We start from the raw sequence: 14,000 nt of genomic DNA, 5'->3' as shown, positions 1-14,000 counted from the left end.
AAAATTTGAGGCTACTGTTTAATAAACAGCTGACTATTAGATTTCCTTCTTGTTTGGGGCAAAAACAAAAAAGGGGATTTCTTCATAGAAAAGGGTTAAAAAGTGTATAAGGATTCCATAGATACAAGTACCAAAATTTAGCTCATTTTTCATCTGATCAAACCTTATTAATGTGCTTTTATTTCCTTTAAAGATGTGTAATTTATTTCTTCAAACAGATTTCCTTCAAAATATCATTCCAGTTCAATGCATCTTATCTACTGGAAAATGCTACTGTTCATGTATATGCAACAAGGTTAGTTGCAGTTGTTGCTTTTCCTCTTGTGCCCCCCCTTTTTTTTTTTAGAAAGCTCTACATTTTTACCATGTGTTTCATGGTAAAACTCAGAAGAGTTTAAATAATCTGTAGAGGGGGCAGCTTTAGAGATGTACTAAAGAGTAACAAGCAGTGGATCGAGTGGACTAAATAGCTGTTTGTCTCTACAGCCTGAGAGTCAGAAATGAGTCAGAATTCACAGGAGCTTTAGCTTCAAAAAGTTTTTAATCACTTACAAAATTACAATGGATTTGAGCATAAATTGCAGTCTATGCTATGGAAAGGCTCAGCCCTTAAACAGCACCAGCATTGCAGAGGTTTGCCTTGATAGTGCTGGGTGGGTCAATGGACCTTGCTTGCCCTCAGTGTTTGCCGTCCCTGGGCAAATACAGGAGTGGTGCAAGAGTAGCGGCCATGATGTGATCCATCTTCATTCAGTCAGCCACAGTCTGTATTCTCTTTTTAACAAAAATGTGTCTCTGAGCTGCAGCTCCTGCAGGACTTACCTTTTTAGTTACTGGAAATGGCCTTTTGAATTTATTTTTAGTAGCTAATAATTAGCTGGAAGTGGCTAGTGTGGTTTTGTACGCAGAGCTGTAATTATTTCACTCTCTCCAATAGTCCTATTGTGTGTTTAGGTGAATATCACAGTCTGATCTGAGCGGCATATGTTTTTTTTCAGTGACAGTGAAGAACCACCTGAGACCTTGACTGACAACAGAGGACATGTTACGATTCCAGTAAAATACGAAGTAGGATTAATATTTGTAAGGTATTCATGCTTCTCCATGCTTCTATTTGCTAGCATATTAAATAGCAGGTGTTCAAAGAAAATAATATTGTTTTCTTGTTGAGCTGTGCTGAATTAAGTGTGTACAAATGACAGCTTCTAGTCTCTTGAATAGGAAGCACAGGCTTTATTGAAAACAGCAGTTGTGTGAAATAATGGAGCAGTCACTGTCCCTATCAGGCTCCTTATCTAATTAAATTTGATCTGCAATTTGAAAGTACAACAGCAGCTTTTGTTGACTCTTGTACTTTGCTCCATTCATTCAGAAGCATTTCAGGTATATAAGAAAGCACACTTCAAGCTTCCTGATAGCCAGGAATTTTTATCACTGTGGTAATGCATAGTATGGTGTTTTCTTTCCAGCTTCAAAAATTATCCTTAATTTTAGTTTATTACAGGGTTTTTTGTCAGTTCAGGTACAAGTTTTAATGCAGGTCTTGTAGTATACTTTGTTTTCAGAAATAACTGGAATTCAGTTAAATTCTGTCTGTGAAAAACAGGTATAGTATGTATAAATAATGTCATAGAATACAGTGCATCGTGTGTGAGTGTGAATAATTAAGTTAAATTCATTTTGGGTGCATTTCAGAGTTCAAATCCAGCCTTCATTTGTCCCACGTGAGAAAAGGTTGAGCTTAGCTAGTTTTGCTCTGCTTTTTCTCTGTTCTCTCTCTTTTAGGAATCTGCCTGTTTCACATGGCAGTACTAGAATAAGGAATGGCACAACTAGAATAAGGATGGCATAATCAGGCCCTGATACATCATTTCTGGGAGCAATATTTGCCTATTTCTAGTTTTAACTGAAAACATTTGAAATATACATAATAGCTTAAAAACCAGCACTACTCAGAAAATGGATGAATTGTACTTTAGTGGCAAAACTAGCCCTGGAGGATTAATAAAAAGATGAAAAGATCTATATAATTAACTAGTAGAGTTTATTGTTTTTTGCTGCTTATTGTTTGTTTGTTTTTTAACCTGCAGTGTTTCCAAAGAGTACCATGTTATAATTGCAGCAAATGATACCGTCCCTACTGCTATTAACACAACTGAGAATATTGGGGATGAAGTTACTCTACATTATAGGGTAAGAAACAATTAAAACTACATGGTTTAGGCACTGGCTTCAAATCCTTTCGCCTACTTTAATTCACTTAATGTGATAACCTATTACTTAAGTAGCAGGTGTGCAATACATTAATCCTTCTGTGTGAGCATTTGGTGCTTGACTCTTTTTTTTGCTGTCTTGCTTAGGAATAAAACAAGTCAGAGGTTCTCAGTGTGGTCCATTTTCTGTGGGATAATTCCGGAGGGCTTTAGAGAGGCTGCCTTCAGCAGGGGAAAGAAAGCATGTGCTAGTAAATTAGAAGTTGACCTAAATTCATTACAGTTTGGAACAGATATTTCCAAGAACCTATCAGCTTTGAAAAAGAGAAATACCATGCTCTAAGAATGTTGTCTTCCTAATTGACAGAATATTGCAAACTAAAATCATCTGGAATGGAAGAGAGATTTTGTGGACTAGAAGCCCAGCCTGAAGGAGTAATAGGACTGAACTTAGTTATTTTGAAAGCATCTCTGTTTCCCAGTGTCAAGTCCAAAGCTGAACACGGGTCTGATATACAGTTAATAAAAGTCTCTACATCATCAAATTTCTGTCTATAAAAAATGGGTGATGGAAAGGTCTAGCTTTCTGTATACAGCAATGTCAAAGGTTTTGTAGTATATTTTAGCCTACCTACACTGTTTACTCAGCTTCTCTTTTTAGCTTAAAAGTCTAAATCGAGCAATCCCAAGGCTTTTGGTGGATGTTTAAGACATTATTCATCTGATTTCTAAATCTTCCCTTTCTGAATATAAAAGGGAGCTGCTGGACTGCAGAGCATATCATTTAGGATCTAGTAAGAGTAACTCATCTCTGCGAGCAGCTTATCATAAATAAGTTGGCAGAAGAAAAAAAAATGAAAGGGATCTTGAGTATTTATTAAGCTCATCTGCTTCTGAGACAGGATCACCAGTTTGCCTGCCACCAATTCCGCTGATGCATTTTCTCCATCCTCTGCCACAGAAAGCCTGTTCAGAAGGACCTGCAGCTCATGATTATGTCCTGTGACCTGCAGAATGCATGTCCTGTCAGGGAAAAGAGGGGAAAGGAGTGGATGTGCAGGAAGGCTGTTGCCTAAGCACACTTGGGGAGAAACCACAAGGAGTCACTGGCCTTCTCAGCAGTGGCTCCTCTAGTATGTTAAAGCATTTGGGGGCTTTTTGAAAAATCACAATGAAATTAGCTTAGATAGAAGTTCCAGATTGTAAGTAGATATAATAAAAAAAGATGAAAAGGAGGAATTGATGTCAAAATACCCTTTTCCACCTGTTCTCTTACTTTCCTTCAGTAAAACTTTTTTTTATGAAGACCAGAAGAGAATGTGTCTGCTAATTCAGAACAGGCTGCTCTTGGGGAAAAGGTTCATCACGCTCACTTTTGGCATGACTGATGGCAGAGAGGGAAGAAAAACATAAAAGAAAAAAAACACCACAGAAAAGGAAAACACCACAATCATATAGCAATAAAAGAAGGAAAGTACTAAACCCAAAACCATATTTTTCTTGTTTTTTACAGATTGAAAAAGGTGAACACTTTCCAATGCCAAACCTCACACTGCAGATCTTATTTCCCAATGAAACATCAGTCAAGAACACACTTCTCTACCTTACTGCATTGTCATCTTCCAATGTAAGTTAGGAATTTATGTTTTCATTATTGGTGTTTTAAATTTGGAAAAGTTTTTTTGTTTGTTGCAAGGAATTGCAAAATGCAAATGCTTGGATTTATGCATAGCTTCAAGGTTAATCCTGATTTTATTCTAAAAGACAAGATGCTGATGTTTTAAAAGAAGGTAAAGGTGTGCATAGGAAGACAGAAACAAAGTTTCTCAAAAGGAAACAAGCAAAGCTAAAACAGCACTGAATGCTAATTTGAAGATAACGAGATTAGTTTGATATATTTCCAAGTGACAAGGGGTCCAGGCTGGGATATCAGAGATACAAGTTTCTAGCTTTGTTTTGCCTACTGAGCCTGTGATTACATCTCCTTTATTAGCAGTTCCTATTGAGAGTGCTCTGGTCCTGCTATTTAAATCTAGAGCACAGTCTCCTGTTCAGTAGTCTTTTTCGGTTACTGAAAGTAGCCTTCCTGTACACCTGCTCTCCAGAACTAGCAATCCTCTGACTTCTTCCTTGTCTGGGGCACCGAAACATCTTAAAGGTGTGGGAGGTCACATCTTTCAAATACTCCTCACTGCAGCCATCTTTCGAGAGTGATTAGTTTTTCCATTTCATTCCTCCAGAGCAGCTGGAGGAGATCACCGTTTCAGCAAGTCCCATGGTTCCAGATCTATAGGTATTAAAACTAGAATTGCATGAATAAGTGGGCGATTGAACAACCCACATATCACTAAGTGGTGACCTGAAGCTCTTTTTTTTTTGTATCTTTCACTCAGAAACAGAAACACATACACACCCCAAATATTTCATTTCGTTTTGAGGTGTTGCACCACTAAAAACAAAACAAAGGGTCAAAATGAAAGTTCAAAGTTCACTTTAAAAAAAAAAATCTTGTTTAGAATGCAAAGAAATTACGTCTGTTCCTAAATTCCTTCCCCCATTTTTTCATTCCTAGATAATCACCGCATTTGAACTATGTGTTTGTTTTTTTTTTTTTTTTTTTTTAAACATAATTCCACAAATCTGCATTTTTCTTCAGGTATAATTCACCTGCCTGTAGCTACACTCTAGTAATAGTGTTGTAACAAAGTTCACTGCAGGGAATTTGCAATCCTTCTTCACACTAGTATTCTGGAAGTAAATGACCTGGACCAAAAAAACACCTACCCCCCCACTACTGAAGGATTTGCCAGCTACTTTTGAAGGAGGCAGGGCCAGGCAGCCGTGCCCTGCATCCAATGCTTCCCAGGCAGCGGGGCAGAGGCAGGCTCCACCAGCAGGGTAAGCAGCTTGCTCACTGTGGATCCCCTTCCTGCAGTTAAGAGGATCTAGCCTAACATGAATGCTCTAGTAAATACTAGGGATTAGGAAGTCCTTTATGTTCCAGGGGACTCATCTGTTCAGTCACAGCTCAAAACTATATAGATAAAGGAAACAGAAAAAAAAGGCAGATTTTAGAAAACCGAATGAGTCTGAAAGCTTGTTCCTGTCCAAAAGCTGTTCAGTTCTCTTAATAGCCAGCTCTTGCTGGTTCATGTAGCAGTCATCTCACATGAAGCTCATGTGTGCCTCTACAGCAGATGTTTAAGATGTTAAACAGCTGGAGTAAACTCTACTGTTAAGTAGAGTTTAGATTAAATTATCTCATAAGAAGTTCACTTGTTTGAAAAGTGGTATTTCAATAGCTATGCCATCTGAATTCGCTCTTCTACACCCTCACAATATGCAGTTTTATTGCATTTAGCTACTTAGTACACTTAGTAAATATCATTAATGTTAGCTTGTTTCCAGAGTGTCACAGATGAGTGATGCACTTCACTTGTAAGAGAGAAGCAGCAATATGTTTTATTGAGCTAAGACAGTGATTTAACAAAGTTCAATGGCAGATAAAACAGTGATTTAACAAGATTTGTTGGCAAGGCACACTCAGTTATTTACTGCATGGAGGGCAGGGTGAGCGTCAAGGAGACCGTCCCATTGAGTCATGAGGTTCAGAGTGGACCCCCTTGCTTTCCAAACTCCTCCTCAGAGGAGTCTGCATGCAGCTGGATCCAGTCTTAGTCCCAGACCTGGTCAACAGTTTATGTCTAAAGGCTTATGTGCACAATCAGTCAGAGATGCAACTTAGCAAAGTTTGCAAAGCTTCAGCACACTGTTAGTCATTTACCAAGGATCTGTCACAGGCAAGGAATCTCTCAACCTTGAGAGGCATCTCTACTCAAGAGGCAGTTCTGCCATACAGAGCTTAACAGGCACTGGGCTGCCTCCCCTTCATGGGGTAAGATGGTTGACTCGTAGTCATATTTGCATACCAGCTGTATTTGGGTGGGCACATGCTTAATTAGCTCCTGGCTATGTGCTGTTTATGGAGAGGTCAGATTGTGGTGGGGGGAAAGAGCACACCATCACACAGAGCTTTTAGACTTTACAGGAAAGAAGGGTCGTGGGGTTTGTTGGTCTGTTTGTTTGTTTGTTTGCTTTGGTTTTCTGGTAAAAGACTGGATATTCAGGCAATAAGAATAATATTTGTATTTCTTCTAACAGAATGCTATCTGCCAAACTAGTCACCCTGTAGACCCTTTAAAGATCAGCTCTGGGAAACCATTTGTGTTGCAAAACATAAAAGAACCTACAAAAGATACGATTATGGTAAGCCTACATAAAATATATATGTTACTTATGAGTGTTAACCCAGATCTTTGAGCTGAGTATTTCTGCAATAAATGTATAAAAATGTCTCTCAAACTGCATGGAAACTGACTTTGTTTGTCTTAATACCCTGAAAAGGTGTCTTTACGTAGGACTGACTGTATATTTTTATTATTCCTGGCTACAGAACTGTATGTGGACTGGAATGTTGGAGCAATTCTTAGCAGATGTGTAAATCATAGTAGCATATTTGACAGCTGAGTAGATCTTCATCTTCTGTATTCCTGTTGTAATTAACAAAAAATAGTATTTTGAAGGCTTCTCATCTCCTTTTGAATTTTTTAAGACATCCAGTTAAAAATGCTTTCAAATGCTACCACTCTGATCTGACAGATTTTCTAGACAACTGGTAGAAATGTAACTGATGACCCCAGTTGAAAAGGACTGGCCTCTCACATTTAACACTAGCTGAAACGGAGGAGTTGCAAAGTATAATTTTGCTGACATAGTTATGTTGCTAAGTCAGGGGGAAACCATCGTATTTGGCGTAGTTGTACAAGCTGAATTTCTGGTGTCCACGAAGCTATGCCAAGAGGATTTAGCCACGCTACCATATGTCCTTCACAGAGGTAATGTAGGTCTAGGTGTCTCAGCATACAGGCCGCAGAGTGCTGGTCATCAGGACACTGAAAATAATCAGAGCCTTGGAGACGTTTCTGAAGTACTGAGCTTCTCTTCTCCTCCCAACTAGCAAATGACACTGGATGTCACAGCATATCTATGATTTCTACATAGTGTGTTTACATGTTTTTATTCTAGTAATATGAAAAATCTTGTATTATTAATTCATGCTGGGAACTTTTAAACAGGACTGTGATACATACAGCTGTGCATTTATAAATTGTGCCCTGGTTCCTTCTGACATAACTCAAGTGAATGTTTCATTAAGAGTATGGAAGCCTACCATCATAAAAGTAAGTAAATCCCATTTGCATTTGTAATACTCCTGGGTTTGAAAAAATTAAGACATTGTAATGTCTTTTTGAAATTGTATCTTTAATTATCTTACATATCAATAGTCCTCTAGTACTAAGTTTTAATGTGGAAAGATTTCTCAGCTCTAGAAAGGATTTATGATCAAAAGGAGCAGACAGAGGAGAGTGACTAGACCTCAGAGCACACCTCAGTGTTGTCTGATGGTTATGATAATCATGAGGCTGTTGTTTATTTTGCTCAGTTGATGAATCTTTGACACCAAATTTGTGTTTTGTGTCTTCGTCTTTTTCTGGAAAATAACAGGACGGAGGGGAACCGCCACACAGCAGAATTTTAAAAAGCCTGTCTCTGTGGTCAAAGTAGTCAAGATTAATTAGTATTTCTCTGGCATCTCTGATCTTTGCTCTTTTAAAATGATATTCCTGTCTTTCAGCATGTGCTGCTAAAGGTGGCACGCATGAGCACCTTCACTGACGTTTATACACGCACATTTTTCAGCAGCAGCACCACGAGTTCTCCCAGGTTTAATTGCAGGCTTTTTATTTCAGTCCCAGAATTTGAGCCCTTCATGAGGCTCATCCTTCCACGTGCTGAGGTTTCTGGGCAGTTTGTCCTGGTGGGCCAGAGATCCCTGTATGCTCTTTCTTTGTGTCTTTGTTCTTGAAGATGGACAGAATTTAGCTTCATGGGCAGGATTAATGTAATCTTCTAGTTTCAATAGTAAAATTGCTGTTCTGCCCAATTTTATTTAACAATGGCAACAAAGATGCCCCGCTACGTATGCATCTGTCACAAAACTTTGTTCTTTATCCTTAAGTTTTCCTTCATCCTTCTTATTTCTACAAAGCTGTCTGCTTCAAAATGTCAAGTGTACACCATAGGCATGTCTCTTTTCTTCCAGGCAAGTATTCACAGCTTAACCCTTGTTGTGAAAGCATTACTTAGAAGTGAAAACTCATCACTGATTTTGAGAAAAGACCATCAAAAACTAGAGGTAAGCACATGTTAATTCATGGATTTACTCTTCACAGGCTTTACTCTGCTACCGAATCATTCATTATCATTCATTACTAGTGAACTGATTGCTACCTGTTGTAAACTACTGTCTTATTCTAAATGTTCTTTATTTCAGTTTAGTTTATGTCAAACAAACCTGGTTTAAAATTAAATTAGTATCCACACAACCTTTTGTATTAATTTAATTTAATTGGTTTAGAGGCTTTGTTAATCACTGCCATCTTTCAGGGAGACAGGCAGTGAGTGATAAAGACTCGACTAAAGAAACTCCCTAACATACACTTTCACTGCTCATATTTTAGGTACTCTTCCCTAAATCCTTTATAGCAATGATTACTGCTTTACAGCAGGGCCAATGTTCATTAAATTAATATACATTGTGAGATATATAAGTACAAAGTTTGATATTGGAGATTTTTTTCTCAATTCCCTCCTACAAATCCCTGTACTTAAAATGAAATGGTACTCTGGAAAATCAGTGTCTACTGATAAAAGTTATGCTGCTCTGTTGACGCTTTAAAGGGAAATGCTATTTATTTTTTACATTCTTAACACTTTGCAGACCATGATTAAGATTTCCAAAGAACTCCAGCCAGGTACCGTCCCCTTGTGGGTTATCCTCCTGAGTGTCTTTGCTGGACTCCTGATACTTGCACTGCTTATATTTGCTTTGTGGAAGGTAAGCTGCATGTTCTCGTCTTCATGAAAACAAACAAGTATGCTTAAATTCTCTGCCTTGTTCTTCCTGTAATTAGAACTTCACAGACACTAATATTATCTATTGAGCAGAACGAGATCTTCTGGAAATGGTAAATTAATAAAACTGCATTTTTCCAAAGTGTAATATTTAGTGCTCACCAGTTGGCATCTGTACTGCCAGCATGTTATGAAAAGACAAATGTAAATAGATTTTAGTGCTCCAAAGTTTTTTTGTTTTAACTTTGGCTGTGGCATTTGTTAACCTGGCTGTTCTCTCTTTGCACTAAAGATACTAAGCCTGTGCTTTAAGTATTGCCACAAGTGGGCAGTCTTCTTCAAGCTAAATATACAGTTAATGCTTAAGTTAGAAGGTTACATCATATAAATTTTAACATGCATACTCTCCTGAAAACTTTGACAACTATAAAATAAAGTATTATTTATTCAACTGAGTACCAACTCTCATCAAGCTTGTTAGCCTTTGACATTTTGTGAGCATAACAATGATTCAGCAGTCACTCACTGCATATAAACTGTACTCAATTTGTCTGCTCTCATGAGATGTCTCTTTAGTTTTTCCGTTCCAGGAAAAGCAATGTTGTACTTCACGATAAAGAATTAAATGACTTTTCACTTTATCCATAAACATAAACATAAACATTAAAATAGTAATAAAAAACAGTGTGAATGCTACCAATATGTACCAAGTTGTATGCTTTCAGCATCCTATTTATTAAATACTACTTTTCTCTTCTGTAGGCTGGATTTTTCAAAAGACCACTAAAGAAGAAAATGGAGAAATGAAGAAAAAAAATGCAGAAATTTTTTCTCAGGTCTGCCTCAAATATGTGACTGTAAAATTACAAACTCAAATATACATGCAGTGTTCACAATGTTTTCTAAACTCCAGTGCATTTAAAAAAAAGAAGCAGAACAACTCCAAGCAAACAAATTGAACACTTCGGTGAATGATGCAAAGGAAGAAGAAACAGCCTTATGGTATTTTGTGATACTCAAGAACATAACTTTAAGTGTTACTCATTTTTGGAGAGTAACTCAGTTCAAAGGTTCTAAGGTTTTTTAATAGGGGAAAAAATGCCTATTCATATTTTTATATGTATATACACATATGCGGAATCATTTTTCATCCCAAATTATGCAACAAATCAGCTTGTATGTAGCAATCCCAATCTCTCTATCACATTTTATGATTTTTGAAGGGAAAAAGCACCATATTCAAAATTTCCATCTTATAATGGGACTGCAAGTTTGTGAAGCAGAAAGTTCAAACTTTGAGAATGCATCAAACACTGTATGGTATATTGATGCAGTGATAATTCAAAAGATAGAAGCACCTGCAGGTTTGTGGGTGAAAAAATACTGAAATTCCATGGACTTCTCTTTCTGCTCAGTTTAGTGTGTCCAGCTATACCCAGGATACTTCAAGAAAGAGATTTTTATTGTCAAAAGGACCATTAAGGATTGAGCCATTAAATCACATAACTGTTTGAACTTGAAACAAATTTTTGCAGGCCTAAAAATGTATGCACAGAACATATTCAAGCCCATCTGATTGCACACTGTACTTAAATAAGCAGAGGCACAATTGTATCTGCAAAATGAAGTGTCCATATTTATAGAGAAAATTTTTAGAGGTACCCTGAAAGTTTGACTCTTGCTGTATATCTTGGAGTAGCTAGGAGGGTGCTTCATAAACTATCATGTAAATTTATTGTGTATCTATTTAATCCAATAAGTTTAAAGTGTACAAAATGATAATTAACAAAAGAGCACAGATAGGAAACTTAGCACTGGCAAGCTCCTTCTAGTATTACCAGTCACACCTCATCTTTGTTACTTATGAGTTTAAGAAGTGATGAAGAATTTGCATATTAAATAAGCACTTAGTAAATGATGTTTATATTGTGTCAAAGACTAAAAATTTATATAAGAATACACTGAAATGTAGATAGCAAAGTATTTCTTTAAACCTATTTAGAATATTCAGTTTAACAGGAAACTTCCTCCTCCTTTCTTTCACACACTTGTTTTCCTTCTACAACAAGGGTTCACAGACTGCATGTTGTCCTTGAGACCTTCCCACATTCCTTGCAGCAACACAAATTTAGCAGAAGAAAGTGGAGACCAGCAGGCAAAGTGCAATGTTGCATCAGCATGTTACAAGATTGCCAATCAATCAAAAAAGGTTGAGGAGTACTTCTATAAAATATTCTCATTTGTGGGAATGCCTTTGTTTTGCCAAAGAAGCCAGCGTAACTTATTCCTTTTCTTGGTACAATTCTCACTGATATGAAAAAACTCTTGTAGTTTCCCTACAGGTTGTAACATATTGATAGACTCCACTGACTTTTGGTAATAGCTTAAGAAGTAATAATATATTTTATAAAGGTTTTTTTTTCTTTAAGAATAGACCATAGATTGCATTATACATGCTGGCAAATACAACTCTGGAAATGTGCCAGAAGGTGTTCTATTATTTAAAAGATGCTGTCACTCTTAAGTCCCTTCTATCTAGCTCCTGAATTAGAAATTACTGAGAAAGGCTGAAACTTATCTGAATACAGCAAGTATGGTTATGTTTGACATCATTTGTAATTTGTCCTTGTGTCTATGGGAAACGTGGTTGTTGGCAACAGTTTGCATAAAGTAGGGTGATTCAGAGCAGAGGACAGAGCCCCAGGTGGGAGCTCTGTGGGTCGCTGTGCCCTGCAGAGCCTGTGAGAGTCGCGGTGAAGTCACTAGAGTCAATGAACTTGAGTCACGTGCTTGTCTGCACATCTGAAAGCATACCTGATCTGAAGCGATCTGAAAGATGTGTTGATGTGATTCTGAGCATAGAATGACAGCTTGAATGGCAGCAAAAAATGAAGTAGAAGAGTTGTGGATAAGATCCCTGCTTCATTCATAGTGCAAATTAGGTAGTCCTTGAAGGAAGGCAAAAATCCACTTGTTGAACAATGAAGGTAAGTTAATATTTGCAGAAGTGTTTTTATTCCAGTGTGAGGTGCAGGTTTTATTTTTAAAAAATGTAAGATTATGCCAGTTTGTCTGAAACAATTGTATAGCACTCATCACCATGGGATCTGAATGCCTCAGAATTATAAATGTTTTATCCTTACAGTATCTCTGTAAAGGCATAGCAGTGCTATTACCCTGTCAGTTTTGTAAAGGAACAGAATTATGAAGGGACTGTGACTTGCCTATGCACAAATAGAAAGTCTGTGGTAGCAGAGGAAATACTTTTATTATTATTCACCCAGTTTGTTAACCATAAGGTCATTTTTCCTGGCTTCATAAAGTTAATCACTCTATTTAAGTTATGCAGGTAACACATCTTTTTTTTGTAGCATACTTTTATTTTTTTAAGCATTTCACTTTTCAGTTATGATAATCTGTTAAGCAGAGCTTTTTACTTTTTCTGATGAAAGTTCATGTTTAATTTTAGAGGATCAGCCTAACTGAATAATATACATCAATAGAACAGTCTATTTCCCTAGATAAAGACTATGTAAAAATACAGTAGTAGTATATCATTGCAAAGTATATTTGAGATCAGAGTTCCATTCTTTTTAGTCTCACTTTGTACTGTAAAAGCAATAATAAGCTTCATATAGCCACACTACTTTCCTGTTTATGTCGTGGTGCTTTCTCCATTTTCACTTGTGTCCTATTATCAGATTTTCAATTGTAATATGTATTTAAAATATTAGTATGTAAAGGGAATATCACAATAGCACATGTTAGTTTCACACAGACTAAATTACTAAAAGCACTTTTTTTGCCATAGAACCTTTCTGCACAGCACTGCAAGACCTGTATTGTATTCCTTCTCACAATATACAACAGAAAAGTCTACTGAAATCACTATTGCAGACTCCAGGAACATCTCATAGAAATTTGGCAGGCACAAACAACATCAGAACAGCGTGTAATATGCTTTAGGCCTATAAAAAGAAACACTAGGGTTGTAATATGATTCTAATAACTAGTGAGCTAAATATTTTTGTTCATTCAAATATAAACTTAAAAAAAACAGTTTGGGTGTATAATCAGGGCTGATGCTATGGAGAGAGCCTAGCCCAGTTCAATTTCTAACTTCAGCACTTAAGTACCTAACGTTAGAATGCACCAACAAGCTCTTTCTGTGGCAAAGAACTTTCCTGGAAAGAAGCAAGAACCTTGAAATGCTTCAATCTGAAGCTGTTTCTAGAGGTTGTCAGTCCCCCTACATAATTCAGGAAGACTTGCAAAGCCGCATCTACAATAGAGCAATCTCCCTAGGTGGCTGCATATGTTACAGTGCCTGTCCGGTGTCATTTTGAGCCCTTGCTACACACACCCGCCACCTGTCCTTATGCCTTCCCTAGCCCCTTGGTACATCTGCTGGGCCAAGTCATTTTAAGCACAATGACCCTCTTCTGCAGAGCTGGTCAGGTGAATCCACCTTCACTTGGAACCAAGGTATTTCATCTCACTGGAAACAGAGAGGCTGGAGTTAGGGTCAGGCTCATATATGTACAATTTATGGTTCCACATTATCTAATTGTTTTAATTTCTTGGATTAACTGTATTTTTATATGGTGATGCCACCCAGAAGAAAAAAAAAAAAAAAAAAAAAAAAGAAACAGAGCAAGAGAATCAAAATGCACCATTGTTAATTATACCACTTAACAGGAATAAGATGGAATTTTGCATCCTCTTTAAGAAAGCAAAATCACAACATTCTGCACTGCATCTCTTTTTCTTGTAAAATTATTACTTGTGTTTTATTGATTAAAAAAATAAAAA

At 37.0% G+C, this 14,000-nt stretch overlaps 1 protein-coding gene across 1 annotated transcript in view; it reads left to right on the top strand.

Annotated features, from left to right (window-relative positions):
• The window catches only part of LOC112995743 (integrin alpha-1), a 75,038-nt gene extending 61,201 nt beyond the window's left edge, over positions 1-13,837 (top strand). The window contains exons 23-31 of the mRNA XM_026120911.2: positions 219-295; positions 999-1,088; positions 2,091-2,193; positions 3,727-3,840; positions 6,375-6,479; positions 7,349-7,453; positions 8,377-8,469; positions 9,055-9,171; positions 9,951-13,837. Of these exons, the coding sequence (XP_025976696.1) occupies positions 219-295; positions 999-1,088; positions 2,091-2,193; positions 3,727-3,840; positions 6,375-6,479; positions 7,349-7,453; positions 8,377-8,469; positions 9,055-9,171; positions 9,951-9,995 (849 nt within the window). The 3' untranslated portion in view covers positions 9,996-13,837. The remainder of the gene's footprint in view (positions 1-218; positions 296-998; positions 1,089-2,090; positions 2,194-3,726; positions 3,841-6,374; positions 6,480-7,348; positions 7,454-8,376; positions 8,470-9,054; positions 9,172-9,950) is intronic.
• The last annotated feature ends 163 nt before the right edge of the window (positions 13,838-14,000 follow it).

Source organism: Dromaius novaehollandiae, chromosome W (genome assembly GCF_036370855.1).
Source record: "Dromaius novaehollandiae isolate bDroNov1 chromosome W, bDroNov1.hap1, whole genome shotgun sequence".
In the NCBI taxonomy this organism is placed as follows: domain Eukaryota; kingdom Metazoa; phylum Chordata; class Aves; order Casuariiformes; family Dromaiidae; genus Dromaius; species Dromaius novaehollandiae.
This window is presented reverse-complemented; position numbering and strand designations above follow the sequence as displayed.